The 14,124-nt window shown below is 38.1% G+C and overlaps 1 protein-coding gene across 6 annotated transcripts in view; it reads left to right on the top strand.

The window, feature by feature from the left end:
* Nucleotides 1-648: 648 nt before the first annotated feature.
* ARHGAP28 (Rho GTPase activating protein 28) overlaps nucleotides 649-14,124 on the top strand; it is a 198,384-nt gene continuing 184,908 nt past the window's right edge. For all 6 annotated transcript variants that reach the window (XM_019802528.2, XM_019802529.2, XM_019802527.2 and 3 more), the window contains exon 1: nucleotides 649-920. In XM_019802528.2, the coding sequence (XP_019658087.1) occupies nucleotides 745-920 (176 nt within the window). In that variant the 5' untranslated portion in view covers nucleotides 649-744. The remainder of the gene's footprint in view (nucleotides 921-14,124) is intronic.

Below are 14,124 nucleotides of genomic sequence, written 5' to 3'. Positions count from 1 at the left end.
TTGATCAGGATTGGGAGGAGGAAAGGGATGTGGGGTGAGGTAAGAGTCTGGTTGCTGCGGTGGCATTGAGGGCAAGGGAGGGAGGTTTTCTGCTTGCTGTAAGAGGGAGTTACCTGCCCAAAAGAAAATCAAGTTTATTGTAACTTGACCAAGTACACAGCAACGTAATCCGGTTCTTCAATTTTTGATGTGGATGCTTTAAATGAGAGAGTGTCACATTTTCTTCCTTTCTTCCCCAGACCACACATTGTAGACCTGGCCCCTCTCCTTCTCAGTCCAGGCTTCTAAGGCAAGGTTTCTTTCTCTCGATTCTTGCTGCCAGGCAGGAAATGTTCCTAGCTATGGGATAAGCCTCCCCCATTTGGGTGGGGTGGGGGGGGGGATGAGAAAAGGAAAAGGAAAAGAAAAACAAAGCAAGAAAAACTGCTAGAGCAGCTAGCCTGAGCCCTGAAGGATCACAGCGGGTTTCCAGTTTCCTAGAAACAGGGATCCCCCCTCCCCTGTCTCCGACCCCCACCGCCCCTGTCTGGACCCCTACCGCCCCCTCCACCCGGCGTTTTCCCCGCCCCCACACCCCCACTCCCAGCACGGCTTGTGGGCGTGTCTTTAAGTCCCTGCTAATAGGACTGCCCCGCGGGCGGGGCCGGCTTCCCGGGGCGCCCCTGACAGCCGCCAGAGCGAGCCCCTCGGAGCTGGACGGGCCACACCAACCCCGCTGGTGACCGAGTCCCGGTGCGCTGGTCCATGCTGGTCCCCGCCTTTGTTCTCGGGCCGGAGCGGGGACATGCGCGGCTGAGGATGGAAGTGGAGGACTCGGGCGGCGTGGTGCTGACCGCCTACCACTCCTACGCTCGCTCCCAGCCGCCCAGCTCCGAGCCTCGCTGCGCACCCAGGGTCACCACCAGCCACCCGGGCAGCAGGTACCCAGAGCGGCTCCAGAGGGAGCAGAGGTTTCCCGGGCTTGGGCTTTCGTTTCCCAGCTGTGTTTTCTGCCAGGGCATAAGAGCACCATCACTTGATTGTTGTTTCAAGTTTTGGTTTACTGGATGAGTGAGTCTACTGCTCTTTGTATTGTCCTTGATTGCAAGTGGGAAGTGCACGAAGTCAGCAGGCAGTGGCTGAAGTCCTTGCTAGCAGAGGTTAGCTGTTGAGCTGTGTTCTTGATACAACTTGATGATAAATACGCATATGTCTCATTTCTGCCAAATTCACCCATTGACATTGGAGAATTAAAAAAAATAATTGGAAATGAGACAAGCAGAAGAGAAAAAAATTAAAATACATTTTCCTAAATCCTCAAATACTATTGAAAGTTTCTTTAGTAACTGTGTGCCACCTGAGCTAAAACAGCTGGAGAGATTCTCTAAAAAGTAAATCTGAGTAGACTTTTAAAAACAATTTTATTTCTAGATTTTCAAAACCATTCAACTGTATAAATACATTGGTATCATTATTTTATCATTGCTAATGTTGACTCAGTGCTGTAGATGCTATTATAATTTATTTCTTTTGGGTCAAAAGAGGTCTATAACCATCTCACTATGTGTGTTTTAGATTTAATATAGCAAGGATCTATTTTAAATTACTCTGTATCAGTGCAAAATCAAGGCCAACGTGACTTCCATTAACTAAACAAAAATGTTAGACTCTTAGGAAATTTCCCTGGGCAGACAATAATAAGTGAGATGGTTTGATATCTGACTCATATTTGGGGGAAGTTTTGCTTGTTTAAATGTGGCTATTTATCTACTATGGATCCACTGATGATTTTTTTTTTTTAACAAATGGGAAGTTTGAGTGTTGTGCTTTTTTGCATCGAGTTTATTTTCACTTACTTTTTCTCATACTTTTATCTTTAGTTATGTGATAATGATTACTTCTGTCTCTTAATCTAATTGATTTGTGAGGCTTTCAACAGATTGTGATTTTATTTCAAGGAATATCCTTTTGGCTAGTATCCATGAGAAGAACAAACTACATTGGCATGAGATCTGTGTTAGGCTAGGCTAACAAAGACAATATTGTTTCTTCCAAAACGAGCAGATTGAGTGAAATCTTATTTTTATGTAAAGACAGTGAGAAAGTAACACATTGTTTTAAAGGCTACTTGAAGATATAAACTTGCATTTGTCTTTAGGGTGCTTTCTTTTCAAACATAATTCCTGACTATAATTACTCCGATTATGAGTAACTAAATAGATAAAAGTGAGTTCATGAGAAGCAAGGACCTGGTTTGTGCATTTTTAGATGGTCCTGGTATAGCTGTCCTGTCTCTAACTCCCAACAGCTGTCTAGGAGTAATAGCTAGATTGTGCCATGTGGGCTTTCCGAAACTACATCCGTTTCCAAAGCAAACTGGAGGAGAAGTTCCATTAACTCAGCATGTGGTCTTGTGGAATGATAATGCATGAGAGCAAAAGAGCTGTGTTTCACAGTTAGTGTTTTATCATATGGCTGCCAGTCAGATTTATGCTGCTCCAAGTTTTCATTTTTGGTGACCATGTGCACCCTCTCTATAGGAACCTTTGTACCACTCAACTCTCTGATGCAGGAGATAGTTGACCCCGTCCCCTGTAACTAAATCATGAGAGAATAGCTTAATTCCTTGGTTCCCAGTGACAACAATCAAAAAGAGATTCCTGTATTTACAAGGAGCCTGAGGACACCATCAATCATGAGTCTGATAACAGAAATAATCAGGACCCAGTTATTAACCTTTGACTCACTAACTACTGATCAATACTTCCTTTCAAGCCAAGGAGCAAGATCGTATTGTTCTACTTATGAAGAAAGCACTCTCTCTTTCAAGAATACCCTTTCCTTTAAATTGCTTACATATGTATAACATATTTGTGGAGGAGTGACCAGTATGGCCCTAGGAAGCATGGACTATTGTATCATCATTCTTTAGCTCTGAGTAGCAAAGTTTCAGTTCAAAGCAAGCCATCTCCTTATTTTCCAAGCTTGCACTCCATGTGACTTTATGTGCTTTTGGGTTTTTTGGGCCTATTTTCCCCATTAAAATATAATCTCAGTCTCTCTCTGTCTCTCTGTATCTCTCTCTCCATCACTCTCTTTTGTTCACTGTTGTAATCCCAAGTGCCTAGAGCAGCATCTGGCACATTGTGGTAGCTCAGTAAATGCTTGTTGAATAAATTAATGAATTCCTACTAAGGTTATAAAATGGCCAAGATAAAATGGCAGGATTTTTAACAGCAGAAGTCAATCTATTTGTACCTACCATGTGCTAGCCACACATGAGGTATTAGGGATACAAAGATAAATAAGACAAAGTCCCTGCCTTGAGACTGTGGCCCTTTACCTCTCAGACAAATAGGATTTTTAGAAAAAGCTTGGGATAAGTAGCAACATTTTGAAAGTGAGAGGTTTCAGATATCAATCTGGATTGCTAGCTTCTCATTTAATGAAATAATAATAATACAAGAATAAAGGATGCAGCAACTCAGGCCTCTGCTGCTGCCTGCCAGCACTGGCTGAAGCTGAGTAATGGCTGCTCCGTTACATGCCTTCCCACATAACTCTTCAGCACTGAAGCTGGGTGGCCACTGCAGTTTCTTCGGGGACTGCCCATTTTATTTTATTAAAATAAGTAGCCGATATAAAGTGTACTTCCCAGTTACTCAGGCTTGGGGTCAGGCTCCCAGACCCCACACATCACCTACACCATTGATTACCATGTGGTCTTGGGCAGCTTGCTTCAGCTGCTTAGAATAGTGTCCAAGACCAATGAAACATCCAATATTTATATGTATTATTACTGTTATCACTTTTTTTTAAAAAAATATTTTATTTATTTATTTATTTATGTGACAGAGAGACAGCCAGCGAGAGAGGGAACACGGCAGGGGAGTGGGAGAGGAAGAAGCAGGCTCCCAGCGGAGAAGCCTGATGTGGGACTCGATCCCAGAACGCCGGGATCACAAGGCAGATGCTTAAGGACTGTGCTACCCAGGCGCCCCTACTGTTAACACTTTTATTTTTTATATATTTTTTTTAATTTTATTTTATTATATTGTGTTAATCACCATACAGTACATCCCCAGATTCCGATGTAAAGTTTGATGCTTCATTAGTTGCGTATAACACCCAGTGCACCATGCAATACGTGCCCTCCCTACTACCCATCACCAGGCTATCCCCTTCCCCCACCCCCTCCCCTCTGAAGTCCTCAGTTTGCCTCTCACAGTCCATAGTCTCTCATGTTTCATTCCCCCCTCTGATTACCCCCCTTTTCTTTATCCCTTTCTTCCCCTACCGATCCTCCTAGTTCTTATGTTCCATAGATGAGAGAAATCATATGATAATTGTCTTTCTCTGCTTGACTTATTTCACTTAGCATTATCTCCTCCAGTGCCGTCCATGTTGCAGCAAATGTTGAGAATTCGTTCTTTCTGATAGCTGAGTAATATTCCATTGTATATATGGACCACAGCTTCTTAATCCAGTCATCTGTTGAAGGGCATCTCGCTTTTAATCACAGTTTTTGTTGACATAAAGAGGAGAGTAAAACATTTTTGGTATCTATCCCCAAAATGTATTCATGGAGGAAGAAAACTCGAGCACTAAGTATTTGTTAGGAGGAGAGAAGGTAATTCCTTATTTCACAAACATTCTATCTTTACATTCTATTTGTAAAGGATAAAAGAGAATGAAGGATTGTAAATTTTCAGTTCTGTTAAGTAGTTGGGACTGTCTTTACAATCATGTGATTTTTAAAGAGGCTGAGCTTCTAGACCCTTAATCAGAATCCAGAGTGAAAATTCTGACATACATACAAAATAATTTCACTTACAGAATGAAAGGTAGCTGAAGATAAAGCTAGGTGTCTTGTTTTTCAAAGATTTTCTAAGCTATAAATAAGAAATATATATAATATTTTTTGGTGAGTGTATAGTATAAAATGGCCATGAGTATTTCTGATGTTTATTTCATTATACCATAAACTTCCCAAGAGAGAACAAAAATAGAAGAGGAAGAGAACCAGCTCTTCCTCAAAAACAAATAAAGAAGCTTACCAAGGTTATCGTAGGAATTCTAATTCTATAGCAATGTTAAGACTTTTGTAAAGGAGATATTGTTTTGTAATATCATAACTATTCATAGTAATGGGAATGATTTGATTAAAATGGAATTAATGATGATTAGAAAATAAATATTTTGTGGAAAAAACTAAATTTAGCAACTCTTAGTGCCATATTCTTCCTGGATGGAAATTAAAAAGACATTTATTTCACGGTGCCAGCTCTCACTCAGTTAAGTACTTATGTAGGTCTATGTGAGCTTCAGGACATACGGGGGGCAGATACCTTTTAAACAATACTTTTTCTAGAGGATTCAGAAAGAGTTATGGAAATAGAATTCTTACGAGGGGATAAGATATTTATGGGTCATTTTTAATGCTATGGTTAAAACCAGAGTTGGTGTCTCTGGTTTCTTTTTACAGTGGGGTCCCTACTGAGCGTAGGTGCCTCCATATGTGGAGCTGTTGGAAAATATCTGGCACATTTCCTTTGATCATGTCATTTGGCTAAACATTTGGCCAGTTGCTCTATCCATTTTTAACCTGCTTAGTTCTCCCTGATCGTTAATCCTCAATATATCCCCAAAAATTCAGGGAACTAGGGTGTTGTAGAATATTTCATGAGGATGAAAGTACTACTTAACTTTTTTTTTTTTTTGAGATAATATTAGACTTCTGGAAAACTCGCAAAAGTAGTTCAGAGTGTTTCAAGTAACCTTCACCCAGTTTCCCCTAATGTTACCACTGTACTTAATCCTAGTTCATTATCAAAACTGAAAAATTAACACAGGTGCAATATAGTTAACTATATAGTCTTTTTAACCTGATTTCCTCAGCTTCTCTGCTAGCATTAGAGTTTCTGTTGTAGAATTGAATTTGGGATCCCACATTGTATTTAGTTTTATCTCCCAAACCTCCAATCTCTCACGGTCTGTCCTTATCTCTTATGGCACTTTTGGAGTACTGATTGCTTGTTTTGTAGGAAGTTCTTCAATTTGGATTGGTGTGGTATTTTCTCGTGATTAGACTGAAGTTATGCATTGTGGGTAAGACTTCCACAGAATGATGTTGGGCCCCTCTCAAGTGTATCGTATTAGGGATTATATGATGGTGATCTATCTCAGCAGTGTTGATGTTGACTCTGATCACCTGGTTAAAATGGTGCCTGCTGGGTTTCTGTACTGGTGAACTATATTTTGCTCTGTGTAATTAATAAGTACCTTGGGGGAGAGGTTTTGTGTTTATGAAATATCTCCTGTTTTCTTTCCGAACTTCCTTCTACTGATTTTTTTTCTCGATTCTTCTACAGTGATGTATTTTCCATTCTATAAAGTCCACATTCAGTAGTCTCTCTGACTTGATTGTTTTATATCCTTCACCTTTAAAAAAATCAACCAAATGTAAAAATTGTTTCAGTTTTATCTGGTCTTGAGTTCATGAAATCTGTTCCCTAATTTTCAAAGTTTCATGATTTTTTTGGAAGCAAAATTTTATGATAGTCTTTGGAGAAAAATAAGCTACTAAATTAAATTCTGTGTTAAGAGAGGGTAGTTGTTAAATCCCACTTTGCCTGGAGAGGATTACTGTGGCCATCTATTTTCTTAGAACTATGTTTATACCTGATGGAAACATTTTTCCCTTACCAGTGTTCCTGAGATGTTATTTGAACATATGCAGATGTATCATAACTAAAGTAAATATTTAATTTACATGTGATTAAAATTTCTTCTCTTTCTTTCCTTAAACCAAACTATTTCATTTCTGAAGTAATTCCTATTCTCTGTTTTCTCAATCTGTGGTCTCTAGATATTAGTTCAAACAAAGAATGAAAGTAGAGTGTTGTGGAGCAGAGCAAAGGAAGGAAATAAAATGTTCTCAGAAGAAAATTTTGGAAATAAACTTTATCCTTTTAAGTGATAGATTTTGTTTTAAGCCTCTTTGGATGAAAATATAAGGTCAGGCATACCCTTAACTAGTGTAGAAACACTCCTTTTCTTAATGACTGTCATCATTAAGACAGTATGATTTGCAATGCTGTAGTAAAGGTACCTATTGTGATGTGCAAGTTTGCTTGCCTTCACAATAAATAGCCTACATTGGCATATTGTTGCATTTCTTATACAATTTAAATATTATTTATTGTTGTTATTTCCCCCCTTGTTTTCAGGCAGCCTTGAAAACCTTTAGCAGTACTTTTGTTCTTTCTAAGGTTGTTGTTTTTAACATGCTTTATAGTTTACTTCTCATTAGATAATCAGGGTTGTTTAAACTGTGTAAAGGAAATGCTTATCGAAGGACTAAACTGTATAATCTAACAAAAGATTTTCATAGCATTTATTTCAGTTTCTTTGAGCATTTATTGGTTTGCTTGTTTGCTTTCAGTTTCTTGCTGTGTTCTGGTTACTTGAGTTAGTGAGTTTTGTATAATGTGTCATTTTTCATCACATGAAATTTCATGTGTTCATTTCTTTGCGATTACTAGAGGATGTACTTCAGAACAAAACAGTAACGTATCTAAAAGCTTCAAGCTGCTCTTTTTCTAAAATGGGAACTAAAAGATTGTTTCACTGTATATTCATCTTAAATATCTGGGGTTTATGACACATTCTTTCAGTATCAGCTGTGTTTTGTCACTTTTCAATAAATGAATATTATAGATAAAACTATCTTTTTTCTAGGCATTAAGTGTCCAAGGGTGGGAGAACATACAGTAAGTATCACTTAAAGAACCAGCTGCTTTGTCTCATGTTACTCTTCAAAACTAATTAAACCTATGCATTCCATTTCTGATCCCTTAAATTATAGGAAGATGACTACCTACAGGCACACAATACAAAGGACAGGACAAAGGACACAATACCAAAGACAAAGTAGTATGTAGAATTTTTAAAATTATCATGCACTTGAGACATATTTCTACTATTTTAATAATTCTAAGTTGTGCTGATTATCTTATATATGAGACAAATCTTTAAATCTGTGTTAAATTTTGTGATTAGCAAAAAGATTACTTTCGTACATATGTAATATATAGAGAAAAGAATTTTTTGGAGGTTTCCTGTTCAGTATTCATTTATGAAAATCCATTTATGAAAACATTGGCCAATGCATTTGTCTTTATACAAAGGTCTGTCAGTGTATTCGTATTTTTAGATCTGTAGAAATATCTGACAGGTGCTTAGAAAAAATGTCAAACATAGAAAAATGACATTATAACTAATAATATGACATTTGATCTCTTGACACTGTTCCCTACCCTCATTATCATACCTAAACATTCATACAAGTAACCAAAGTTAACACTTCTGTGGTTGGAACCAAAGTCATACATAAGTAGCTGGAGATGAACAGCCAAACAAAGTAGAATAAATACAGTTAGAGAAGTAAGGACTAAACTTCTTTCCTGAAAATTTCCTTGACAATAGTAGCCAGAGAGTTTTCACCTGTCATGACATAAGGATCATTGTCCTATGATGTCATTTGTCTTTTTTTTTTAAAGGAGTATTTTTATTGACAACTTACTTAGCTTAATATACATTATCATTTAATCCTTAAAACAGTCCTGTGACTTAGGAAGAAAGTAAGGCACAGAGAAGTAGCCCAAGGTAATGATAGAGTCAGGATTCCCACCCAACCCTTCCAAAACTGATGCTTTTAACCTGTTGTTTAAATCTTGAAACATTATTTAATATATTATGGATTTAGTGTTTTTCTGTCTCAATTTGGTCATAGGTTAATTGAGAGCAGGGATAGTATTACTATTGTATCCCCCTTAGCAAACTAGCAACTTTCACTTGGTTGATGTTACAAATACTCAGTTTTGATATAGTCTTTCCTTTTGAAATCATTTTTATTCTGTTTCAATGGAATAAGTATGCAGTGGGTTAAATATGAATGGATATAAATAGTTTGAGAAATTTTGTTATCAGTTGAAGCAAGTACAATGTTAGGAATTTTTTTCCTTTAATTTAAAAGCTAGGTTCTTGCCCTTCATGTAGTCTTAGGTAACAGTATTTTAAAGTAGACAAAATGTGCTGAAGAAGTCATTTAATTTGACCAATAAAGTGAGATCTAAGCAATTAGTAACAGGAAATCTTTCTGTGATTTTGGGGGTGGCGGCAGAAGTGGGGAAGGACAATTGTTAATCCTTTAACTTGATGTTCTTAGTAACTAGCTTTTAGAATTTTTTTAGTTTTATTAATTGCTTTCTTTAACTACTAAGATAGATTTCTATGGTTAAAAAGGTATTTTTCACTTCATTCTTTGCAGTATGACTCACAACATAAAAATTCTTTTTTCTTTCTTCTCCCTCGGGAGAGTGCCAATAAATTAATTTTTCAATTAAAATATTATTTTAATTTTAGTATAGTTAACAGATGGTGTTATAGTGGTTGCAGGTGTACAATATGGTGATTCAGCACTTCCCTACGTCACCTGGTGCTCATCATGACACGTGCCCTCCTTAGTCCCCATCACCTATGTCACCTATCCCTTCACCCACCTCCCCTCAGATAACCGTTTCTCTGGTTTGTTTCTCTATAGTTAGGGTCTGTTTCTTGGTTTGTCTCTCTCTGCCTCTCTTTTTTTTTTCTTTGCTTTTTTTGTTTGTTTCTTAAATTCCACATATGAGTGAAATCATACAGTATTTTTCTTTCTCTGACTGATATATTTTGCTTAGCATTATACTCTTTAGCTCCATCCATGTTGCAAATGGCAAGATTTCATTCTTTTTTATGGCTGAGTAATATTCCATTATTAATATTCTTTGTTCATTCATCTATCCATGCGTACTTGGGCTTCTTCCATAATTCGGCTATTGTAAATAATGCTAGTATAAACATAGGGGTGCATATATCCCTTCAAATCAGTGTTTTTGTATTTTTTGAGTAAATATCCAGTAGTGTGATTATTATATGGTAGGGTAATTGTATTTGGGGGGGGGGTGAGGGAGAAGGAGAGAAAGAATCCCAAGCAGGCTCCATGCTTAGTGCCAAGTCTGACGTGAAACTTGATCTCACAACCCTGAGTTCATGACCTGAGCTGAAATCAGAAGTTGGAGGATGCTTAACCCACTGAGCCACCCAGGTGCCCTGGTAGTTGTATTTTTGACTTTTTGAAGAACTTCCATATACTGTTTTCCATACTGGCTGCAGTAGTTTGCATTCCCACCAGAGGCTTCCTTTTTCTCCACATCTTTGCCAACACTTGTTTCTTAAAATTTTTATTTTAGCCATTCTGACAGGTGTAAGGTGCTATCTCATTGTAGTTGTGATTTGCATTTCCCTGATGATGAGTGATATTGAGCATCTTTTCATGTGTCTTTTGGCCATCTGGATGTCTTCTTTGGAGAAATGTCTGTTCATGTCTTCTGCCCATTTTCTAATTGGATTATTTATATTTTGGGTGTCAAGTTGTATAAGTTCTTTATATATTCTGAATACTAACCATTTATCACATATGTCATTTGCAAATATCATTATCTATTCAGTAGGTTGCCTTTTAGTTTTGTTGATTGTTTACTGTGCAGAGACTTTTTATTTTGATGTAGTCTCAATAGTTTATTTTTGCTTTTATTTCTCTTGTCTCAGGAGACATATTTAGAAAAATGTTGCTATGGCCAATGTCAGAGAAATTACTGCCTGTGCTCTCTTCTAGGAACTGTATGGTTTCCTGTCTCACACTGAGGTCTTCAATCCATTTTGAGTTTATTTTTGTGTACGGTGTAAGATAGTGGTCCAGTTTCATTCTTTTGCACGTAGCTGACCAGTTTTCTCAACACTATTTAGGGAAAAGACTCTCTTTTTCCCATTGTATATTCCTTCTTGCTTTGTGAAAGATTAATTGATCATATAATTATAGGTTTATTTATGGCTTTTCTGTTTTGTTCTATTGATCTATGTGTCTGTTTTTGCGATAGTACCATACTGGTTTGTTTTTTTTTTTAAAGATTTTGTTTGTTTATTTGACAGAGATAGAGACAGCCAGCGAGAGAGGGAACACAAGGAAGGGGAGTGGGAGAGGAAGAAGCAGGCTCCTAGCAAAGAATCCTGATGTGGGGCTCGATCCCACAATGCCAGGATCATGCCCTGAGCCAAAGGCAGAAGCTTAACCGCTGTGCCATCCAGGTGCCCCTCAAACTGTTTTGATTGCTACAGCTTTGTAATGTAAGGGATGCCTCCAGGATTGCTTTGGCTATTCGGGGTCTTTTGTAGTTCTATATAAATTGTTGGATTTTTTTTTTTTGTTCTAGTTCTGTGAAAAATGCTACAACATAAGAATTCTTAATGCAGGTTGAGAAACAACACTCCATGAGAATTAATGGAGCTTTCCTATTTTCTCTCCCAATGGTCAGTCAGGTTTTTGCCTTATCCTGATTTGAAGTCAAGCTAGGAACCAATCCAGGTCCTGGACCATACTTTTGTGAAGATCAGTTTTGTTCTAAATCTTGCTCAAAAATTTAGATACTACAAGATAGGTTGTGGCAATCTAGACTGCTGAGCCATGTCTAGTCTTAGTAGCCCTTATCCATCAGTGACCTCAGAGCCATGGATAATACTGACTAGAATTGAGCTGCAAGGATTCCTATTTAGAAAATTAATTCAGGGCCCATTGTAGTCTGGACTTGAGTCATCTGGAGAGGTCAGAATCAGAATGGCCTCCAGGCTCTGTGAACTTGTGTATATTTTGCAAAGTATTCATTTTGATAAACTGCAGCTCTTGGGACACTATGGAGATCGGACAGTCATTTTAGTTATATATAAACAGTGTGGTCCAGACTTCTCTGCTGACTGCTGGGTCTTTAGGAGTCTCTTCTAACTATTCTTAACCAGCCAGGGAGTTCAGAATGTGTTATAAATAGGAATGAAGAAACATCATGAAAGACTACTCATGAGTAAGGACTGCAAGGGTAATCTCTGTGGTACAACAGGGAAGCAAAGTATGGAAGTGTCTTTCTGAGAGGCTCATAAGAAGTAACCAGCTTTTTGAGCCAGACTCGGAATTCGTTCTGCTGACCCGTGGTCACCCACTCAGGCTCATAACGTCTGATGTTGTCAGGCTGACGGCAAGGAAATCATGGCAGAGGGGAAAACTGACTCTCTCACTGGGAGACATTAAGGGTATAGAAGTATAGAAAAGGTTGCAACAATTAGGAGAATGGCATTTCCTTAGCTTCCTTTCAAACGTGATTACAGCTACCCGTACGTTATCTCACTAAAGTTAATGTGGACAGTCTTGAAAACACACTTGTTGCGGCTTTTCATTGGAATCTTAAAGAAAAACATTTGCTGACCTCAATAGAGTAAGCAATTAAATGGGAAAAGAGCTGACTATAAGTTTCCGCAGATTTTGTTTTGAAAAACAGAGGATGCCTGGCCCCTGTGATTTTTAACATACCACAACTTAACTTCTCTCCCTTCTCATTTATAAATCTCAGTGATTACCAAGTCAACTTGGCAACTGTTTTTGTAAAGTCTAAATTGTGCTTAGTTGCAGAAAACTCCACTCTAGAGGACCCCCACCTCTTCTGGTTGCTGGAAGCATGTAATTGGAAAAAGCAGGCCATCCTCTGCCTATTTGAAGCTGTGTCATCCTTTGTGGGGCAGTGAGTCAACACCAGCTAAAATAACATGAGTCAGTCACTGCTTAGAAAAAGCCCAAATGAAGCTGATTTCTATTATGCCAATCTTAAACAAACATGAGACTTATCCAGACTCTAAAATAGTTCTTCTTGTGGGAGTTAAAAAAGATTAGCACCAATTTTCTTTAGAGTCCATGGAAGGACTTTTTTATGTGTCTTAAGAAGACACTCTCTTCAATTAATCAAATTTTAACCTGGTTTATTCTCTCTTCTGTTTCTTCCACTCTCCATTTCCAACATGTTCATACCCAATTCAGATCATTCTTACTGTTTTAATCTGGTTTCAGAGCTATTTAATTAAAATCCATAAAGTTACCACTATAATTTTGAAACTGCTTATTCTGTTCCAGGATTCTCCAATCTTCTTATTTCTCTGGAGTGTAAAAGATTGTTTTAAGGAGGACTGTGACTGGAGGTAGAGAAATAATTTAGAAGGCAAATGCCATTGTTCAAGTAAAGATGATAAGGGGTTGTGAGAATACAGAGGAAAGGGAGTAATGGATTCTTGGGGAGAAACAAGCAATGGAGTTGGTATGATTTGATGATTACAATTACTTGGGTTTCTGTTTTGGAGTATTATTAATTGAAATTGAGAGTTCTGGTGGATGAGCAGATTGTGGATGGGGAGATGAGTCTAGCAGGTGAAACTCTGAGCTAAGTGTATATGTCCAGCTGGTAGTTAGCTGTACAAGCTGGCAGCCTGGGAGGGAGATCAAGGCTGAAAATTCTAAGCTATTTACTCATGAGAGACTTCCGCATTAGGAGAGAGTTAAAACCAGGACTGCATGCAATTTGGCAGGAGAGAATAGAGTATCTGTAGAAACAGCAGTGGAACAAAGACAGAAACCTGTGGAACAATGCCAAATAGGGGAGGGCAGAGCATTGGGAGACTAAGAGAATAGGAGCATTCTGGAAGCCGGGGCTTTAGTTTCAGAATGAGCAGACAAGGTATCAGGAGTAGCTAGATACTCAGATACAGCTAGACCAATAATGTCAAGACTGAAAATCACCCCTTGGGTCTGGAGGGTGGATAGCAATGAAGATCTAGGCTAGGGTGGCTTTAATGAGGTTATGGAGGTGGAGGCCGGTTTGCTGCAGGATGAAGAGTGAGTTTAAGGTGAGGAAATAGAGGCAGCAAGTAGAACCTATTCTAAAAGCTCAGCTTATGGGAAGATGAAGAGAGAAAAAAGGCAGACTGAAGGGGGGGGGGAGTTTATAAAAACTTACCCAAAAAAGCTGAAGATTCAGTGAAAGTCAAAAAAGAAACCTAGATTTCTTTTTTTAATTTAAATTCAATTAATTAACATATAATGTATTATTTATTGGTTTCAGAGGTAGAGGTCAGTGATTTACCAGTCTTATATAATACCCAGTATTATATACCCAATAATACTCATTGCATCACATGCCCTCCTTAATGCCCATCACCCAGTTACCCATCCCG

Source organism: Ailuropoda melanoleuca, chromosome 14, assembly GCF_002007445.2.
Source record: "Ailuropoda melanoleuca isolate Jingjing chromosome 14, ASM200744v2, whole genome shotgun sequence".
NCBI lineage: Eukaryota > Metazoa > Chordata > Mammalia > Carnivora > Ursidae > Ailuropoda > Ailuropoda melanoleuca.
This window is presented reverse-complemented; position numbering and strand designations above follow the sequence as displayed.